This window comes from Sprattus sprattus (assembly GCF_963457725.1).
Source record: "Sprattus sprattus genome assembly, chromosome: 7".
In the NCBI taxonomy this organism is placed as follows: domain Eukaryota; kingdom Metazoa; phylum Chordata; class Actinopteri; order Clupeiformes; family Clupeidae; genus Sprattus; species Sprattus sprattus.
Window position 1 is genome coordinate 26,061,316 of NC_137926.1, and position 18,096 is coordinate 26,079,411.

The 18,096-nt window shown below is 43.8% G+C and overlaps 1 protein-coding gene across 6 annotated transcripts in view; it reads left to right on the plus strand.

The window, feature by feature from the left end:
* mical2b (microtubule associated monooxygenase, calponin and LIM domain containing 2b) overlaps window positions 1-18,096 on the plus strand; it is a 46,854-nt gene that overhangs the window by 14,189 nt on the left and 14,569 nt on the right. For 3 of the 6 annotated variants that reach the window (XM_080842178.1, XM_080842179.1, XM_080842177.1), the window contains exons 6-22: window positions 651-806; window positions 1,630-1,730; window positions 3,305-3,562; window positions 4,911-5,026; window positions 5,166-5,292; window positions 5,407-5,491; window positions 7,443-7,590; window positions 9,056-9,255; window positions 10,123-10,217; window positions 10,313-10,381; window positions 10,553-10,660; window positions 12,017-12,157; window positions 12,438-12,734; window positions 13,209-13,313; window positions 14,242-14,385; window positions 16,372-16,464; window positions 17,018-17,125. In XM_080842178.1, the coding sequence (XP_080698304.1) occupies window positions 651-806; window positions 1,630-1,730; window positions 3,305-3,562; window positions 4,911-5,026; window positions 5,166-5,292; window positions 5,407-5,491; window positions 7,443-7,590; window positions 9,056-9,255; window positions 10,123-10,217; window positions 10,313-10,381; window positions 10,553-10,660; window positions 12,017-12,157; window positions 12,438-12,734; window positions 13,209-13,313; window positions 14,242-14,385; window positions 16,372-16,464; window positions 17,018-17,125 (2,351 nt within the window). Of the gene's footprint in view, window positions 1-650; window positions 807-1,629; window positions 1,731-3,304; window positions 3,563-4,910; window positions 5,027-5,165; window positions 5,293-5,406; window positions 5,492-7,442; window positions 7,591-9,055; window positions 9,256-10,122; window positions 10,218-10,312; window positions 10,382-10,552; window positions 10,661-12,016; window positions 12,216-12,437; window positions 12,735-13,208; window positions 13,314-14,241; window positions 14,386-16,371; window positions 16,465-17,017; window positions 17,126-18,096 lie in introns of those variants that run through there. The other 3 variants (XM_080842180.1, XR_013968723.1, XM_080842176.1) reach the window with 3 other exon arrangements.

An 18,096-nucleotide genomic window follows, 5' to 3' on the forward strand; every position in this document is an offset into this window, starting at 1 on the left:
TTCCTCCACAAGATTACCTATGTTAACTTTTAAACTACCTTTGAACTATACTAGAATGAATTGCATTGCAACTTATAGACTTTAAAAGCTTGTCTAGTCATGAATCGTGGCTTTGCTGGAGAGGTTTTTGTGGTCACATGTGGTGTGCAGTTGTTGCCTTGAAAGGAAAGACTGAAGCTGTCTTTCACAACAGCAGAACAATTCCTAGGCCAGAGATTATGTTCCTTGAGAAGTGAGAAGCAAATTCATCCTCTGTCTGCTGGTATAATAGATTGGACATTAGTTGAATGACTTTCAGAAACTGTGGATTCAGCATGGTATTTGAGTGGCAGTAAAAAACACTTGAATGTAATAGACACTACCCTATGTCGACATTATGATCTTGTTCGGTCTCTCAGTGGTATTCCATTTGGATTCTTGGGTGAATCACATACAATTGAGTGTGAGAGTTGCTGCATGAGACCTGGCAATCTTCAGTGCTTTCTAAATTTGTAATTTTAGGTTTGTAAATGACTGCATTGAAGGCATCCTAATCCAGGAAGGGGAACCTCAGATTTTTTTCACCGGGGCTGGCAGGGGTCCCACAGTTTTTCCTGAAGTCTGATCACTGTCCAGACGTGTGCTGACCTCCTGGCTCTCTCCCTCGCCAGGCTTTCGGAGGAAAGAGTTCCGTGGGAAGCTGGCCATTGCCATCACGGCCAACTTCGTCAACCGTAAAACCACGGCCGAGGCTTCGGTGGAGGAGATCAGTGGCGTGGCCTTCATCTTTAATCAGAAGTTTTTCCTGGACCTCAGGGAAGACACCGGTAATCTTCTAAGCCTTCGAATCTGTCATGCTGTACTGCTACCAGGAAAGAAACAGAATGAATGCCAAGGTGGTGTGAAGAACAGACTGTACCATTGATCTCTTTCTGTAGTAGATGAGTAGTGGTGGTACAGGTTGTCTGAGGGGCTTTTGATTAGAGATGTGTCTGAAGTGTTGTTCTAGCCTGTCTAAAGTCATGTATGGTGATTTCCTCACAGGCTAGACATCGGGTGGGTGCTCTCGCTTTTTATAAGTCTGATTTTGCAGGCAAGTCTTGCCCCTCAGCAGCCATCTTGGACGGGGCCCCCGGGAAGCTATTTTATACAAACAACATCAGGCTCCTATTTAAATCAACAGGTAGAGATCTGTCTATAAATCCACATTGGATGGTCAAACAGACATTAGAAGTACATCGCTTGACTAAAAAAGGCTTATTCTTCATGTTGACTTGCTTGCTGCGCATGACCCTTATTTTGTGGAATAGCTATTTCTATGGTAACAGTAGAAATAAACAGAACATGCTGGGAAGGCAAAACATCTGTTATGCCATTTCCAACAATGTGATTGGTTCTTTATTTACAGGGGATGACTTCCAGTGACAAATTCACCATGTTTAGTGTTGCGTAGTGCCTCCTTTTTCCCCCATTCAATTTCCTGTCAGTGATCTGTCTTCACCTTTTTAACGTCTCTGTTTATGCCAGTAAACTGTTCATTAAAACAGCTCAACAGCACGGGGATTTCTTAACATGGACATCATCCCATGAGTAGACTCAGTGTTTATGTGTGTGTGGGTGTGTGTGCGTGTGTGTGTCTTGTTTCCTCAGGTATTGATCTAGAGAACATTGTCTACTACAAGGACGACACTCATTACTTTGTGATGACTGCAAAGAAACAGAGCCTCCTGGACAAAGGAGTCATAATGCACGTAAGTAGTTATTCTATCACGGCCCCCATGCTACTGTAACTGTATTGAAATATACCCTTTCCCAGCCATGTTCCCCTAGTGGTTTTACCATAGCTATCTCCTAACTCTCTGGTGTGTGTGAGAGTGTGTCTACCTAGACTTGGCATACTAAGCGAGGCTGGTGGTGGTGTTGTGGACAAAGGGGCCTGTCAGACTAGATGTAGCAGGAGTGGTGCGGCACCAAACTGTGGCTGTGTGAAGTTAAATCTGTCGACTATCCCGCATATCCAGCATGGCAGAGTGTGTGTGTGTGTGTATGTGTGTGTTCCTGTGGTGATGTCTCATGGTGCTCAATATAATGGCTGCATTGCATTGCCCCTGAGGTGGCATCACTCGTTAAATCAGGTGGTGTGTATGTGTGTTTGGGGGTGTAATAAAATAAGTTGATACAGTTTTTACGCACACTATTGCAATATTATGTTCTGTGATACTGTATCAAAAACACTATTGATGTTTAATTAATGTTTATAGGAAATATTAATTCCTTTGCTCAGACTGTACCAAAAGTAGTGCTATGATGTTGGATGTTACAGGGACTGTGATAAATACAAATGCAGATCCCATTGTTCTCATTGCATGAAAAAGTATGCTTATTTAAAAAGTCAGATTTTATGCAAATGGTGGTATGTTCTCTTTACTATGATGGTTTGTATATCGCCTTGCTTACAGTATCACAATATATCGCAATATATTGAATCATAACCCCTATATCGTGATGTGTATCTTATTGCCAATACGCAACCTGTGTGTGTGTGTGTGTGTGTGTCTACAGCAGGCACTGGCCTAAGTGTGCCTGACGACTCATGTGAAGGATGAGGCGTTTGTGATGCTATGGGCTGTGAGGGGATTATGGGCTGATGAGTGAGTTTAGATGATCATTAGGTGAAACCCGACCAGTTATTCCATTCTCCACGCAATCTCCCGTCATCATCAGGCCCCCCTGAGTACCACTGCTTAAGCTGGGCTTTATGTGGGCCCAAGAGACTCATTCTCACTTCATTTGAAGAGTGTGTGTGTGTGTGTGTGTGTGTGTGTGTGTGTGTGTGTGTGTGATGCGTCTGCTATTTGATGCATGGTAAGGCTGTGTATATTGTTGCACCTAAGCTTGCTTTAAGGCTACCCCAGCTAGCTAAACTTTCTTTAAGGCTACGCTGGCAACACCAGCCTTGGATCCAAAGATTAAAGCACAGCTGCAGTTCTGAGTTCAATGGTCCCTGTAATTAGAGCAACACACAATAGAAGCATTGATATAAATGTTCTTGTTTGTTTATCCATCATTCTCAATGTCAGTTAAATCTTTATTTTCATGTCTTCAACATGTGTACATTTAAACATGCAGTTTTTGATAACAATCATGATCCTTCATACAGAGTGTTAACACCACTTTAACTGATTCATTAATAATGTGGTGTTTGCAATTTTTGTAAAATTGATCCTGAAGCTGTTAATTTGACCACCACTGTTTACAGTAGCCTCTCACCCAACAGCAATTTGAAGCATCTAGGTTTAATTGTATATATTTCTCTGGACTGCAGGACTACATTGAAACGGAGAAGCTCCTGAGCAATGACAACGTCAACCAGGAGGCTCTACTCTCCTACGCCCGCGAGGCTGCAGACTTTGGCACCAACTACCAGCTCCCCTCTCTGGACTACGCCATCAACAGCTATGGCAAGCCTGACGTGGCCATGTTTGATTTCACCTGTATGTACGCATCAGAGAATGCGGCGCTCATCCGTGAGAAGGCCGGACATCAACTTCTTGTTGCCCTTGTAGGGGACAGTCTGCTAGAGGTAAGGGGGAATTTTAAAACTTTCTTTTAAAAACTTAGTGTGGTTGTCTATCCCCAACCAAAGCAATAAGGCCAGGCCTAGGTCTGTAGTTCAATCGAATAGGTCACCATACATATAGGCAGAATTAAGCTCTTTTTTGAGTCATTGTTGACAGAAGGTTGGTCTAAAAGTATACAGTCAACGTAGGCTTCACACTAACCACTTTTTTTACTTAATCTTTTCATCGCCTGCGATTCAGTTTCCACTAGTATGTTAATGACAGGTAGTTGTGTTTCATGGTGTGGCTGTTCTGTAGCCTAATTACAAAGAGATTAGCAAGTTAATTGAATGAGGGCTGTAGGCAGTTCTCATGAAATTGTCGTTGCTGTCCTCAGACAATTGCCTGCTTTGCCTTCCCTGTCATGACACCTAGTCTGTGCGGCGTAGAGAGTAGTTTCATAGCCTACCTGGCTTTGGATAAAAGCGTCTGCAAAATGACAAAATGTAAATGTAGACATTTGCGAAGATGTCAGATTTGCAGGTTATGTTTCATAGACGGAAGTGGCAGAACGACTTCCTCAAACCAATTTCCAGGAAGCGCAGGGTACCTTTTTCATCAGACAGGCCTAAATGAGGTGTCGGTGTTGTCGATACCCAATCGTAGTAGTTACCGGATCGTAGTCACGCATGCGTAGTAGTTACTGGATCGTAGTCGCGCTTGCTTCATTTTGTGACACTTTTACAACGAGCCAGGTAATCCCCCAAGGTTTATGATGCTTCATGTTTATTGAATTATTAGTTAAGCAGTGCATTCATTACTAGTAACAGTAATACAAAATAGCCCCATATGTTGACGTTGAGCCTTATGCCGTTTACAACACATTTAAATATAACATTAAATGTACCCGTATTATGCGTTAAAACCAGCCCCATATGTTGATAATGAGCCTTCTGCCGTAAACTGTTTGTGTTTGGAGCATGCGCGATGTGTGGGACTACGATAGGGTAACTTCTACGATTGGGCAACGACAGGTGTGACCTCATGGGCGCTAAGGTCTGTGCGCATGTTATGAAATTACCCAATAAATGTGCCCAAGTAATCAAAATAGCTCTACGCAATGCCCTCCTTTGTTGTTCGTAAGAACCAACATTGCGCATCTGTTAAAATGGCACATAATACCAATACTAGCTGCTGCTTTTTAACAGGAGAGAGAAATGTTCCTCTGTGATGAGGATACGCATAGTCACCACATAGACCTAAGCAGAACCACACATTCAACCACACTGAAGCCTCTTGTACAATGCATGAGTAAATGCTCATGGACGGTCAGGCTTAAACACCCCACTGATATGTGTCTGTTCTGTGCAGCCCTTCTGGCCCATGGGAACTGGCTGTGCTCGAGGGTTCCTGGCTGCCTTTGACATGGCCTGGATGGTGCGTGGCTGGGCACAAGGGAAAACCCCTCTGGAGATCCTGGCAGAGAGGTGAGGGGACACAACCAGCATGAAGACCTCACCGGTCAAAGCACACATGTGTTAGTTGTGGACCACAAACCTGGATGGCTTGTTGTGACCATGCAGCACTAGTACTTTGCTGACCTGAAGCTAATTCTCTTTGTTATAGGGAAAGCCTCTACAGACTGCTCCCACAAACAACACCAGAGAACATTTCAAAGAATTTTGAACAGTACACATTAGACCCTTCAACACGCTACCCTAACCTCAACTCCAGTTGTGTGCGTCCGCATCAGGTGAGTGTGGCTTGAATGGGCTCATTGAGCCTCATTGAGAGTGAACAATTGTTTATTGAGTTTTGTTAGATAGAAATGTTAACATAATGCTCCCTCCTTTCTTTCTTTCTTTAGGTTAAGCATCTGTACATAAATGGTGAGCAGGACTCAAGCTTGCTGGAACGTGGTGCACCTGTCCGCAGATCTGTGAAACGTAGAGGTGAGTGACGACTGAAGCCCACGGGGAACCAACTTTGTTTTGTCTGTTCATTCCAGGGACCCAGACTGGGGAGGCTGTGGTATGCTTCCGTCATCCTTGGGTGTGTTTTAGATTTCCCTGAGGAGCCAGAGGGGTCAGGCGGCACTATTCGTCTCTGCCCTGTAGCTCATTAGAAACACACAACATCAGAAGATGGCTCCTCTAGTGCTAAATGTGCTCTCGGTTTCCATGTCGTTGGCTCCGTCGTTAAGGGAATAGCTTTCCTTTGTTTGCGTACAGTGGTATGTCATAATGGCCACCTGATCTGGGGTTATGGGACAGCTGGTCTCACCTGGACAGCCCTTCTGAGAGAACAACGCCTTATCACTGTTCCAGTCTGGCACACCCACTCAGCACAATGATGGCCGCTATAATGTAACGTGAAGCCAGGTCAGGCTAGCCCGATCAGAAAGTGTGCCGCTGACCTCTGCAACGTGATCTCGGTTTTAGACCTGGAACTCTTTAATCAGGGAGACCTGTCGTAATAGAAGCTTTGAGTTGCGCCTGTGTGTGAAGACGTGCGCAAGGCTCTCTCGTTTTTTGAATGTGCAATGTTAAGGTGGGATTTCCCTTCAGCTCAGCTGATTTTGATATGTAGCGCCCCTCATGCCCTTGACTATGGCATGACCTTGTAATTAAACTAACCTTTTACAGTGGGCGCTCCCCAAGTTCTCTAAAACAATTACGTACACTATATGAGTGATAAACCCTTACAGTGTTTGTTTTAATCTTATAATGTTCCTTGCATAAACTCTTTTCACCACCATTAAGCAATCGTAATTTCCCTATTAATATACATATTATTTCCAAATCCTAAATACACTAATCCTTCGGTATAGCAATCAATAATGAAACACACAATATCCTCTTTGTAAGTAAAATCAGAAATGTTTACTTATTTAACGTACTCCGCTTAACCGTAGGTCACGCTATTCCAAAGCTAGGTAGCTTTGAACTATAAAAGCTAAGGTTACAATGCGGCTACCGTTAGCCCAACGTTGTATACACAACTATATACACTAGTACCAATGGCACGATAAAATATTGTAAACGCACGTCACACATATATACTTTAGTAGCAACAGTCACTTCTAATCACATCAAACAAAAACAGCACACAATCCTATATATACAGTCCTATGCTATGCCGGCATAACCTTTTCATTACCCTCCAAACGTTGCAGATCTGACTGTAGCTTGTGAGCGGTGGGACCACAAACGAACGGCCGCTTCGCTTAGGAGCAAACAAAAAGGTGCTAGCAGATGATTTAACCTTTCCCTCAAGGCGTTGGGAAAACGTGGTTGAAGGACGATGGAAAGTCCGGTGTGGAACTCTCAGTGTGGAAAACCCGGTGTGGAAACCCGGTGTGTCGTCTGGCCGAGGAACTTATTCACCATTCGTCCCACCCTATAGCCTAGGTGTAGACGTTACCAGTGTGTAAAGTGTACGTTATTGTACAGTGTCAATCTTCCAAATCTAGAGCTCAAAACTAGCTGGCTGCTATCTTTGCTGCTCTCTCTCGTTCTCCTCGTGTCCCCCCCAGCTTCCGTTACCACAGCCTCAGTTCAAGGGTCAACTTCTCACACAACCAATTACATTACAAGAATGAAATATTCAAATGAAAATAAAATACAGGCTTTCCAAAAACCGAAAAACATTAAAGCATACAAATTGAAAACATTTTTGAAACATTTGAAAATACTTTAACATTTAAGAAAAACAAAGAAAATATAGCTCAGGGCTACAGATAAACTGAAGAAAAGAAAAGCTGATTCGGATAGACTAAATTATTAAACTGGATTGAGCATTGGTTTGCAGCTCTGTTGTGAAAACCAGAAGTAAATGGGGAGGTTTGCTTGGCTTATGTATGTTGTTATATTCTGGGCGTATTTTCATTGTGGTCCTTCACAGAATCGGAGATCAGGCCCAGTCGGCTGCTGTCGTGGTGCCAAAAACAGACCCAAGGCTACCGGGCTGTGGAGGTCACCGACCTCAGCTCCTCCTGGAAGAGTGGCCTGGCCCTATGTGCCCTCATTCACCACTTCAGACCGGAGCTCATGTAAGAAATCAAATACACACCATATGGCCATATGGACTCAAATTATTATCACAGGATTTTCAACTGAATGGATAGTACCGGTATTATACCATGGTATTCATCATCTTATGTTCGTACACTTAATCCTATTTTATCTTTCCAGGAGCAAAAGCACCAAAATGATCATTTCAAAAGTGTTTATTAAAAGAAAACAAAGCATTTCAAAGAGGAAGATCAAGAAAGTTTTTTTATGACCATTATAAACATGAAACATCGCTTGGAACTTTCTCTTAATGAACAGTTTATCATAAAACCATAATTATGAAAAGGCCTCTTACATCTAGCACAATTTACTTGGTATGACTAAAAAAACAAAAAACCCGGAAACTAAAACTTTAATGAAAAGTCATCAATTAGCTATTAGCCCTCAAAGTTCTTTGCCAGGAACACCAGCCTGTTGACATTTCCCAGCTTGAGGGATGTCCTAGTACATGGAAACACAATTGGTAATTGTAGGCAAGAGATTTAAGCAGACTACCGGATACCAGAAATTTGTATGCTTTATTTTAAAAATGATCTGGTATTGACAGTATTGCAAAATTCATGCGGTAGCGTGACTTTTAATGTAGACAATTATAATACTGAAATCCCACCCACCCCTTACACACACACACACACACACAGACACACACGCACGCATGCACACACACACCCACTAAACAAAAACAGCACAGGCCGACAGACTGTATTCTAAGTGAACAGTGTCAGACTTTTTCCCAGGGAGGTAAATCTTGTCAATGTAGGGATATTCAAATAGGGAAGTGGGTCAGAAAGAAAACGGTTTTTTTTTCTTTTTTTTTTTTTTTTGGAAGGAAAGCAGTGTGTATAATAGAATATTCGAGTCGCACTCTACACATTAGACATGTTCACAACATGACACAGGTTCATGACATTTGGACTATAGGATTCAGAATTCTAGCTTATGAACTTGCTTTGTGTCACACCTGACTGAGGTCAATGTAGAGGTTTGAAGTCTGTGTGTGACTGACTGGCTTGCTGCTGAGCCCTGCCCCCTTATCTCACCTTTGTGTGGAAATGAATATCAGTGTGTGCTGAGACTATGCTTGTGATGACCTCATGCCAGGCCTCTGAGTATGGTTATGTCATTTTGTCCAATCAGATCTCTTTGTGATCACTCACTCTTTCTGTCTCCTGCTCTTGCGCTCCTTCAGGCTCTCTCTCTCTCATACACAGGCACCCAGCCTCGTCACAGCTAGATGTGATCAAACAGAAATAATTTCAATGAGTTATGGTCGCATGACAGTTGGGATAAATAACACCATTAGTAACCATGGGTACCATGACATTCACACTACTCTTCCATTCAAAAGCCATTTTGTTTGCCCTCACAAACCTCACCCTGAAAATACAACAAGGCGGCATTACAAAAGTCCTAATTTGACTCGGCTTGTCCTCGTGCCCTCAGTGACTTCGACTCCCTGAACGAGGCTGATTCGGAGACCAACAACCAGCTTGCGTTCGACGTGGCCGAGCGGGAGCTGGGCATCCAGCCTGTTACCACGGGCAAGGAGATGGCCGCGGAGCAGGAGCCCGACAAGCTCACCATGGTGCTCTACCTCTCAAAGTTCTACGAGAAGTTCTACAGTGCCTCCATTCTGGCCTTTGGTATGGCTCCTTGCTCCACCATCTCAACTCGGTCTCTCTCTCTCTTCCTTCCTCTGCTTCTCTTTCTCTTTTTCACTCTCTTCTCTCTCTATTCTCTTTTTATCCTTTTTTCTCTTTCCTCTTAGTCTACCACCTTTTGAGCCCCTTAGTATAGACTACCCCCTATATTTCCTGAGTGCATTGACCATGTTGCCCTCTGTTTTGTTACTGCTAGGGTGTACATAGGTGTTAATACGAGGAGAAGCATTTGCAGTGTCATCACACCGTCAGTGTTTTAGTAAGCATCCATGCATAATGCCATTATAGATGGAACATTACGGCATGGTATGTAAAATTAGTTTTGGCGCCATGCATATGCCTTTTTAACCCAGTAGACAAGATAGAATTGCTTGTTGCGCAAGTCTAGTGGTATGCGTTATGAAAGTCTGGTATCTGAAGTATGCAAGCTGGCCCCAGCGTGGGTCACCTTACACAGCAAGATGACTAGGCTTGTATAGAGTGCCTTTGCCATTTGCCTGCAAGAATAATGTGTTGGTACAGTAAGTACTTTTGTGAACTGCCCAGATATAAAGTGTGTGTGTGTGTGTGTCAGTTAAATTGTATGTTTTTCATGCCAAGATAGCATGCTTCAAAGATTAAAGCTGAAGTTTAAGTTTGTTTTGTTGAAGTATAAATTCCAGGGGAATGCTTTTGATATTTTTATGATTTAAAGTTGAAGTTATTAATTGAATGTTTTTTTCTCAGTATTAATATTTGTTTGAGTCTTCAGATTTGGGGAGACCCAAGCTTGAGGTCTTCTTTCATTGATAATTAGACCATCACATATCAAAAAGTCGGATGGCAAGACACTGACGTACTTCTTTACAGGTGCTGCCAGAGAAAAGGATGAAAAGAATGAGGAATATTCATCAAAGCACAACAACCTAATTAACCTCACTCAGGCACGAAAGAGGATTCCAAAGGTAAGACCAGCCTAGGATAAGCAAGTCTGAAGCTTTTGCATGGTGGCCAGCTTCAAAAACGAAGAGAAAAAGTTCATGTTTTTTTTTCTGTAAAGGATAAGAAGCTGGAAGACAACGACTCCCAGAATGTAAAACGGAGACGGCCATGCAGCTATTTGGATGAGGTGTGTGTGCGCTCTCATATTATTTATTATTGCTATAACGCAAATGCATAGAACACACAGATACCCATCATCCATGTCAACTGACATTTCTGTGTGTGTGTGTGTGTGTGTGTGTGTGTGTGTGTGTGTGTGTGTGTGTGTATGTATGTGTGTCTTTCTTTCTTTGAAAAGCCATCAGTTGGTCAGGCTGACCCCTCTGGTGAGGGTGCGATTCGCTCCATGGCGCATCTACTGGCAAAGTTTGAGGAGAACACTTCCAGTGGGGTTCCACGCAAACTGGTAAGCTGACTTTCCCAACCTCTCAGCTTCATTCATTTGCTTCTCAATGCATTGCAATGTCTGTGATTTTGTATTTTCTGCTTATGTCACAGCAGTGGGAAAACATTGCCTATGGTTGTGCAGTGTGATGCAGTGTGGCTGGAAGCTTAGATTCCTTGTACTAGAGGGTAGGGGGATTTGAGTGAAGGCTTGGACAAATTCTCCCCAATCCAATTCTGAAACTTCCCTGTGAGCATAATCCCTGTGAATGCCTCCCTTTGTGTGGTAAGGATATGTCGCGCCCGCTCCCCTGGTACTCCCCTCCTGGCTTGCAGCCTATGGACTGTGGCCCCCTGGAGTACATTAGGAAGCGGGTACAGGGTGGGAGGCTTTGCCCTGTGCTTGGGGCTGGGCTATTAATTGAATTTTATTTTCAGTTATGATTTTGGCATTCCAATGATCGTGAACTTCATATTTGAAAGTAGACGATCTTTGAGCTACTTTCAGTTTGCAATGATGCTCTTGTTTTGTCTTGTTGTGTAAATCCAACGCACCCTTTTCCAACCGCGGTGCACTTTCGCACCTCATATTCACTCTCAGCCAGGATGTGGGATGTTTAGTTTGGTTAACACAAAGTAAAACCAATTCAGCTGTGGTCTGGCTGGTCATTCAGTTTACTGTTCTAAAGTGCCATTCAGCCATTGTCTGTTGAACTACTGTATATGGAGTTTGAGAACTGAACTAACAGAGGAACTTGGATGAGATGGTTATGATGTTATGTTAAGGAGGTAGAAAGAAGTTGGGTGGTTGAGTTGAAGGAGAGTGCTTAACTGTGCACACATTGGGGGGGAAAGTTTGTTGGGTTCAAGTAAAAGGGTTCAGTTTTGTTTTTTCTGTGACCATTTAGTTCCCTTCACTATTCATTTGATTGTTTTGCTTCTTGAGCTATTGCTTTCGGCTGTGTTGTTGTTGTTGTGTAAGTCCATTACAGCACACTAATAAGAGTGTTTTACGCCCTGTTTGTTCCAGCACACGCAGGACACACACTGTGACAGCAGGAGGTGTCTAACCTCTAATTACAGGATTACACAGGATATAGGTCATGCATGAGTACTCCGATGCACACATGACCCTTAAGCTGAATGGAGACGGCGTTTTTAAAGTTGAGGTTGTGGTCAAAAGGTTACTACGATCTACGGGTTCACAGGGGGTATTCAGAGAATGTCGCCATACTGAACCACATTTAGAGATCAACTCTAAAGTATCCAATGATATTTGTGTCGTCTTCTCCCGCATTTCCGTTCTGCTCTGTGTATCTGTCCTGTCCTCGTTTTATTTCCTCATTTCCTGCTCTGTCCAATGTTCTGTGTGTGTCAGTCCGAGTCGGAGTCCGATTCTGACTCTTCCTTCGAGTCCTGCCCTCCCCGGCCTTCCTCATTGGACCTGACCGACAACCCGCGCTACGCCAAGCCCAAGGACCAACCCCCTCCCCCGCCTCCTCCCAAGCCCAAGTGGCAGGTAACTCCTCCACCCCACACAGCCTGTCTGAGGTGCAGACAGCAACAGACCCATCCCAGTAAGCTCCCAGTTGGATTACTGCAGCTTTATCAAGGGCTAACTGAGGTGAACTAACACTATCAGATCAAAAACCCCTTATCAGGTGCCCCAACCCCCTCTATGCCTAGGTCTACTAATACCAACTGCCTTGGTGTGATGTACACTGAATGATGCCCTCTGCTGGTAGCTTTGTGAAGCCATTTGGTCACTCGTTGGTCCATGTTGTGTCCCCTACCCGCAGCCGTCTATCTACCTAAGGCTCCTGTCAGCAGGCTCCTCGCCCCAGACTCCCAAAGACAGTCCGAGCCCCACATCTCCCCTCAGTCCCATCTCCAGCTCCATCCCCAGTCCTGGCCGGAGCCCCAGTCCTCAGCCTCCATACATTCCTCTCAAGGCTCCACGGGTAATCCCCCTGGCCACCCCAGAGGAGGAGTCGGGCGAGGCGGATTCCCCAGACCAGCCTTCCTCCTCCGTCTCCACTGCAGCTCTGTGTGACATGCTGCAGCGACAGCAGCATCTGGAGCACCAAATTGAACAGGTGATGAGCATAGGGTGTGTGGGCACCACTGTGACTAGAGCCCGTCTTCTGTATGACGAGCATTCTCTTCCATCAGCAAATGTGGAAGAGTAAAGGTTGCCTGAGAGAAGCAGGTTATGTAAACTGTGTCTTTTCCCCCTGCGCATTTTGGCAACAACACAATCTCCCAGCACTGATCCACTGATGTAGAGAGCAAAGGCAACTCTGAGTAGAAAAAACGACAACAAATCGACAAACAAATGAGCATTGTTTTTTAATCTGAGGTGATTGAGAGGGGAAATTAATTCTAAAAAACCTTTCTAAAGCATTGCTTAATGGCAACAGTGTTTAAACTTATCGGCTCTGCCTGTTGTAATCTCCTGTTCTGGCTCAGCTGAAAGCAGTGGTTTGTTTTTAATCTTTCTGTTCCTCTCCTCACGTGTGCTTCCCTCTTTCCTGTTCCTCCCTTCTTTTCCCCTCCTGGCTGCTCTGCAGAGAAAAGCAAAGACCCTAAGCACTAGGGAGTTCAATAGTAAGAGCATAAAGGACAGAGCTCTGCACCTGTGCTCCATGTTCCCGGGCGGAGTCCCTCGCCATAAGGTGATGGTGCATGGATCACCTGCCTGCCTGCCTGTGGTTTCCTCTCCTAGCATCCCCAACCACCTGTGACTGAGGGCCTTGGCCTGCCTGACACTCACCTTTTAGGTCCTGGTCTTGGCATGTGACCTGCTGGAAACTCTTACTTAATACTGATTCAGCCAATCAGTTTGGTTTTGTTGGTGATGCACCTAATGATGCACCTTGTGTTTGTGCTGGCAGTAAATGTTCCTGTGTCGGCATGCATCTATGCCCAATTCATACATGAAATTGAAGTGTTGCATGAGCACCTCTCACTCACTCTCACTCTCGGTCACACTGCTTGCTCGCTTTTTCCAGTCAGGCTTTATCTTTATGTTTCCAACTGTTTTTCACTGTGCTGCTGCATTGAGTGGCGGTGCTCTCTACTTATCCAATTAGAAGTCCTTGAATGAAGCAGAGGCCGAACTGTTTGTTTGTTTGGACTCTGCTCCTTTCAGACGGAACTAATTAGGACTCCATTAACTGGCCATGTCACAGCTTGATTCCACTGAATAGTTTCCTCACTTCCTCTGTCCTTGTGTTCTTTGCTCACCACCCTCTCTCACTTTTTTTTGTATTTCTTTTGCTCTTTCTTCTTCCCTCTGTCCCTCTCTTTCTCTCTCTGCCCCTCCCTCCCTCCCTCTCTGTCTTTTTATTCTCTCTCTCTCTCCATACTCGGTGCTCTCATGCCATAACATAAAGATCTGAATCGGTGATTGTCCCTCCCAAGGCGGGGGCGGTAAGGGGAACTGTGTGTGCTGATCAATGGCTCTGTTGTTGTGGTGTTAACTCATATTCATGACCTCCCACCACCCCCGTGAGTTTGGCACGTACTGTACAACCTGCTTTCATAGCCGGTCTACTTTTTTACCTCTTTACCTTTTTTCCTCTCTTCTGAAAATACAATCAGGTATTTAAGCCTTCCCCTTCACCTGCCCCTGCTTCAAACCCTCCTCCTCCTCATCCTAAGGCCCCATCCACGAACTTTGTCCATGTCTCTTCTGCCCTGTCCTGTCTTCCTCTTGCTCCAGCACCACCTGAGCCTCTAAAGCAGGTAAAAAACACTGACACGTCAGCTATCTGAACTTCATCCACTGGTGAAGAGAAATACTCTTTTCTGATTGGCTGGCAGGTGTCTCGTTATTTCTGTTGGGGATGCATATGAAACATATTGGGTAAAAAAAGTTCACCATTCTATATCTATGCTCTGCAAACATTGAATGGTAACTATATAACAAATTTAGTAAATTATTGTTGATTATAAAACAATTGGGTTCTATTGCGTTATTTAGCTGTTTCTGAGTGGACGAGAGACGTTCCATCCCATGGATTATCCCAGAACAACCCAACGGGGACTTTTTACAGCTAATTATAAATCACTCCGCAATGAAACATTCTATAGCGCATTGATGATAACCGTTATTTCAAAATCCAAGACGTTGACAATGGAAATATTTTTTGTTGTGGAGAAACAATGGCGAAATTCACATTTTTTTAATCAATAACTTCGTGTTAATGTTAATTGGTTGACCTATAGAATTGTTTTATAAAAGCAATATAGCACTCGTGGGAGAGGGGTAGGTAAGGGATAAATCTACTTGTGTTGTTGCCTACGCCACTTGTCCTCTGGCCTCGGTGGCTACGGCCGAACCCCCCTGGGATTATCCCTTACCTACCCCACTCCCACTCGTGCTATATTGCTTAATTGAAATGTTGTTCATCATAGATAGAGGCTACTACAGTAAGTGAGTAGTCAGACTAGATAATGAATGGCCAAAATAAATGTATTGTCTCATTATGCCAAGTGGTGTACACGCAATGAATTCCATGCTTAAATAACATGTTATCTGGAATGGTAGCAAGCATACATTCAGAAACCGCTACCCTGACAGAAGAAGCCCACTGGACCACTATCAGTCCGTTGGCTTTTTGCTTTACGGTTTTCTGGTGGTCCACTAGTGAGTTACGGAGATTTGCCACTCCCTTTGCAAAACAGGAGTTACTCATTTATACTTGTCATTTTCACCAACCCTTATCTTTTTTATAGATGTTACCAGTATAGATGTTACCAGTGCGTAACATAAGGTGAAAAATGACTTGAATTAAAGACCTGAGGGGCCTTCTAGTAGGCTATGAACTTCTGTTTAGTGGCTGATATTTTAAATGGATTATGTCAAGGATATGCTATAGAAATTCCAGGTTGTGGATATTAAGGAAAATAACATGGATGATCGATGATGACCAGAAGTGGCATACCACCAGTGTATCCAACATTCATTATATGAACTGATTATATGCCTTCTTTCTGGGAAGCAAGCTAAAGGATTTGGGCTTAGCAACAATGAAGTCATTTGTAAACAAGTAAACGACCCAACGTTATCTTTGTCTGTAATATAAAGAAAGTAGAGGCCTACTACAAACTAAACAGTTTGGCTTCTTTTTAAACAGATTTTTTTTTTTGTGGGTAATAAATTCATGCCCAAAAACGTTTGTCAGGGAATAAGCTGGATAACAATCCTCAAGGTGTTCCGTTTGGAAATAAAGGACTATTGGAAATACAGGAACTCTCTGTGGAGTTCTTTGCATCTTATCCTCATCCAATACAATTCATATAATGGGATGCCTCGGGAGCCTTTATCTCTTACTTAGTTATTACTTTTAATTTCGATTAGTTCACTTTTAACTGAAGCTCTGAGCCACTTTAGTGTTGTACTGCGGGTAGAGAGATTGTTTAGGATGACTGAAGGTTCTATGATGAGGCCTTTTGTTCAGTAGCTCTCTAATGAATCAGCACTGATGTAATTACTTTCACCTTTTTTCCACGTCTGAATTATTGCTGTAGAGAGGTAGACACACTCCTGTACTTAACTGGAACAGTATGAGGGTATGAATGCTATAAGCATGAGTCCTCGCTTCTCTGCTCTTTTATGCTAAGGGTGAAGGTCAACACTTCTGTTTTTTCCATGCAAGGACATTAATACAGAGCTAGTTTCATAGATTTTAAACTAAAGTGTTGATTATGCTTTTTCATTGGTTATAGTGCAATGGGACTGCCTTATCATGTGAGCTTGGTCTTAGTCAGATACATTTATCTGAAAACGGTGACGCAGAAACCTCAAGTTCCCACAAACAGGTAGAACCACTGCACGGACGGCACGTTTGATGATCCCAAATGTATAAGATATATGGTGCAGGCGCTAGATGTCGTAAATAATTGATAACTGCATGGCCGTGTATACACCAGTACCCCTGTGCTAATTTGTAGACACATTTCACACCAATTTGGGGTGTTTTGCTGAAGAGGAACTAGATGCTAAAGAAGAATCAGAGTATACCTTATAAGGAAGGTGTGTGGTCAGAGTGGTACCTGTTTACTTTAAGATCCAAACTAACCTGGTATCTTGAGCCAATCTAAGATGAATGGTTTTATATTTGTTGAAATTCACTGCAGACTCACAGCACTGAAGCATGTCCACGTGTGGAATGCATGGATTTTCCATTTTCCTTCCCTGTCCTCCTGCCTGTGTTGTCTATCCATCACCTCTTTCTGTTCTTTTTACTGCTAGTCCCATCGTGTCCATGTTTGTTTGTTCTTCCCTCTGGGTCTTCTCTCCTGATGTGTATGTGTGTGTGTCTTCCTTTTCTCTTCTTCTCCCCCTTCTCCCTGTGGTTTTGTCTGGTGTTAGAGGACAGTGGGGAAGGTGTCCTCTGTGATAGGGGCTAAAGCTGAGACCCTGGCCATCCTCTATGAGACTGACCATAGGCCCAAAGCTGCTGACTCGGCACTCTCACCGGTAAGGCGACGGACATGAACGCATGACAAGTCACACTGAAAATGGTATAACAAGACGTGGTGGACGTTTCTTTGGATAGTGAAGTTGTGATTTCTTCCACTGTAATGTACCAATGGTCTTGCTTTGAGCTGTACTCGAGGCAGGCAATGTCTGTCTTGTCCTGGCACAACTGAAGTCACATTTGCATAAACGCTTTGACCCGCTTTGTCCATAGTTTGGAGTGTTTTCTTTTTTTAAATAACCTGTGATGGTGGAAGTGAAAAGGGAACTGTATCCGAAATGGCCTCCAGGTTACGTGCTTCATCATGTGGCTGAGCCCAGTCACAGTGTGATCAGGCGGACTGGGCTCTGCTGTGCTGTTCTGTTCTGTTGTGATCTGTTTTGTTTTGTGACTATGTGAAAGTGTGGCTCTGGGGGAAGTGAGTACTGTTCATGAGACTCTCATCGTGCTGTTTTGCATGTCTTCTCTGAGGAGTCAGCAGAGACCGAACAATGAGTGCTCATTGTGGTCATGCGATACTGTCTACAGGTGATGCTCCAAGGGAGGTGCCCACAGTCAACAGGGGTAAACCCAGCCGAACGCGCTTCTGGTTCACTTAAGTAGGGCAAGGGTGCAGCGCTAATCAACTACATTGACCCTTTGGGGAAAATGTAGCTTGAACATTTAGTACCCATGCTTTGACAAAATACTGATGCTGGCAGCTCTGTGGTAGAAGCGTCAGCTACAGTGCTTTTCCCCCCTTATGTGGGGGATCTAATCACTCAGCTCTATGCTATGTTTTTTTCAATAAAACTGGCTTTTTTAACAATGCATACAGTAGCTTGATGGTACTAATAATGTAGAGCTCGCTACTCTACAGCTCCCATTCACACAGCACAGTCTGTGCGGGGAAAGTTTAACTAACTTGGACGCAACCTTGGCCAGAGCATCCTTGTTATCTGTGTCTTAAGCATCTGCGTGTCTTGTCACC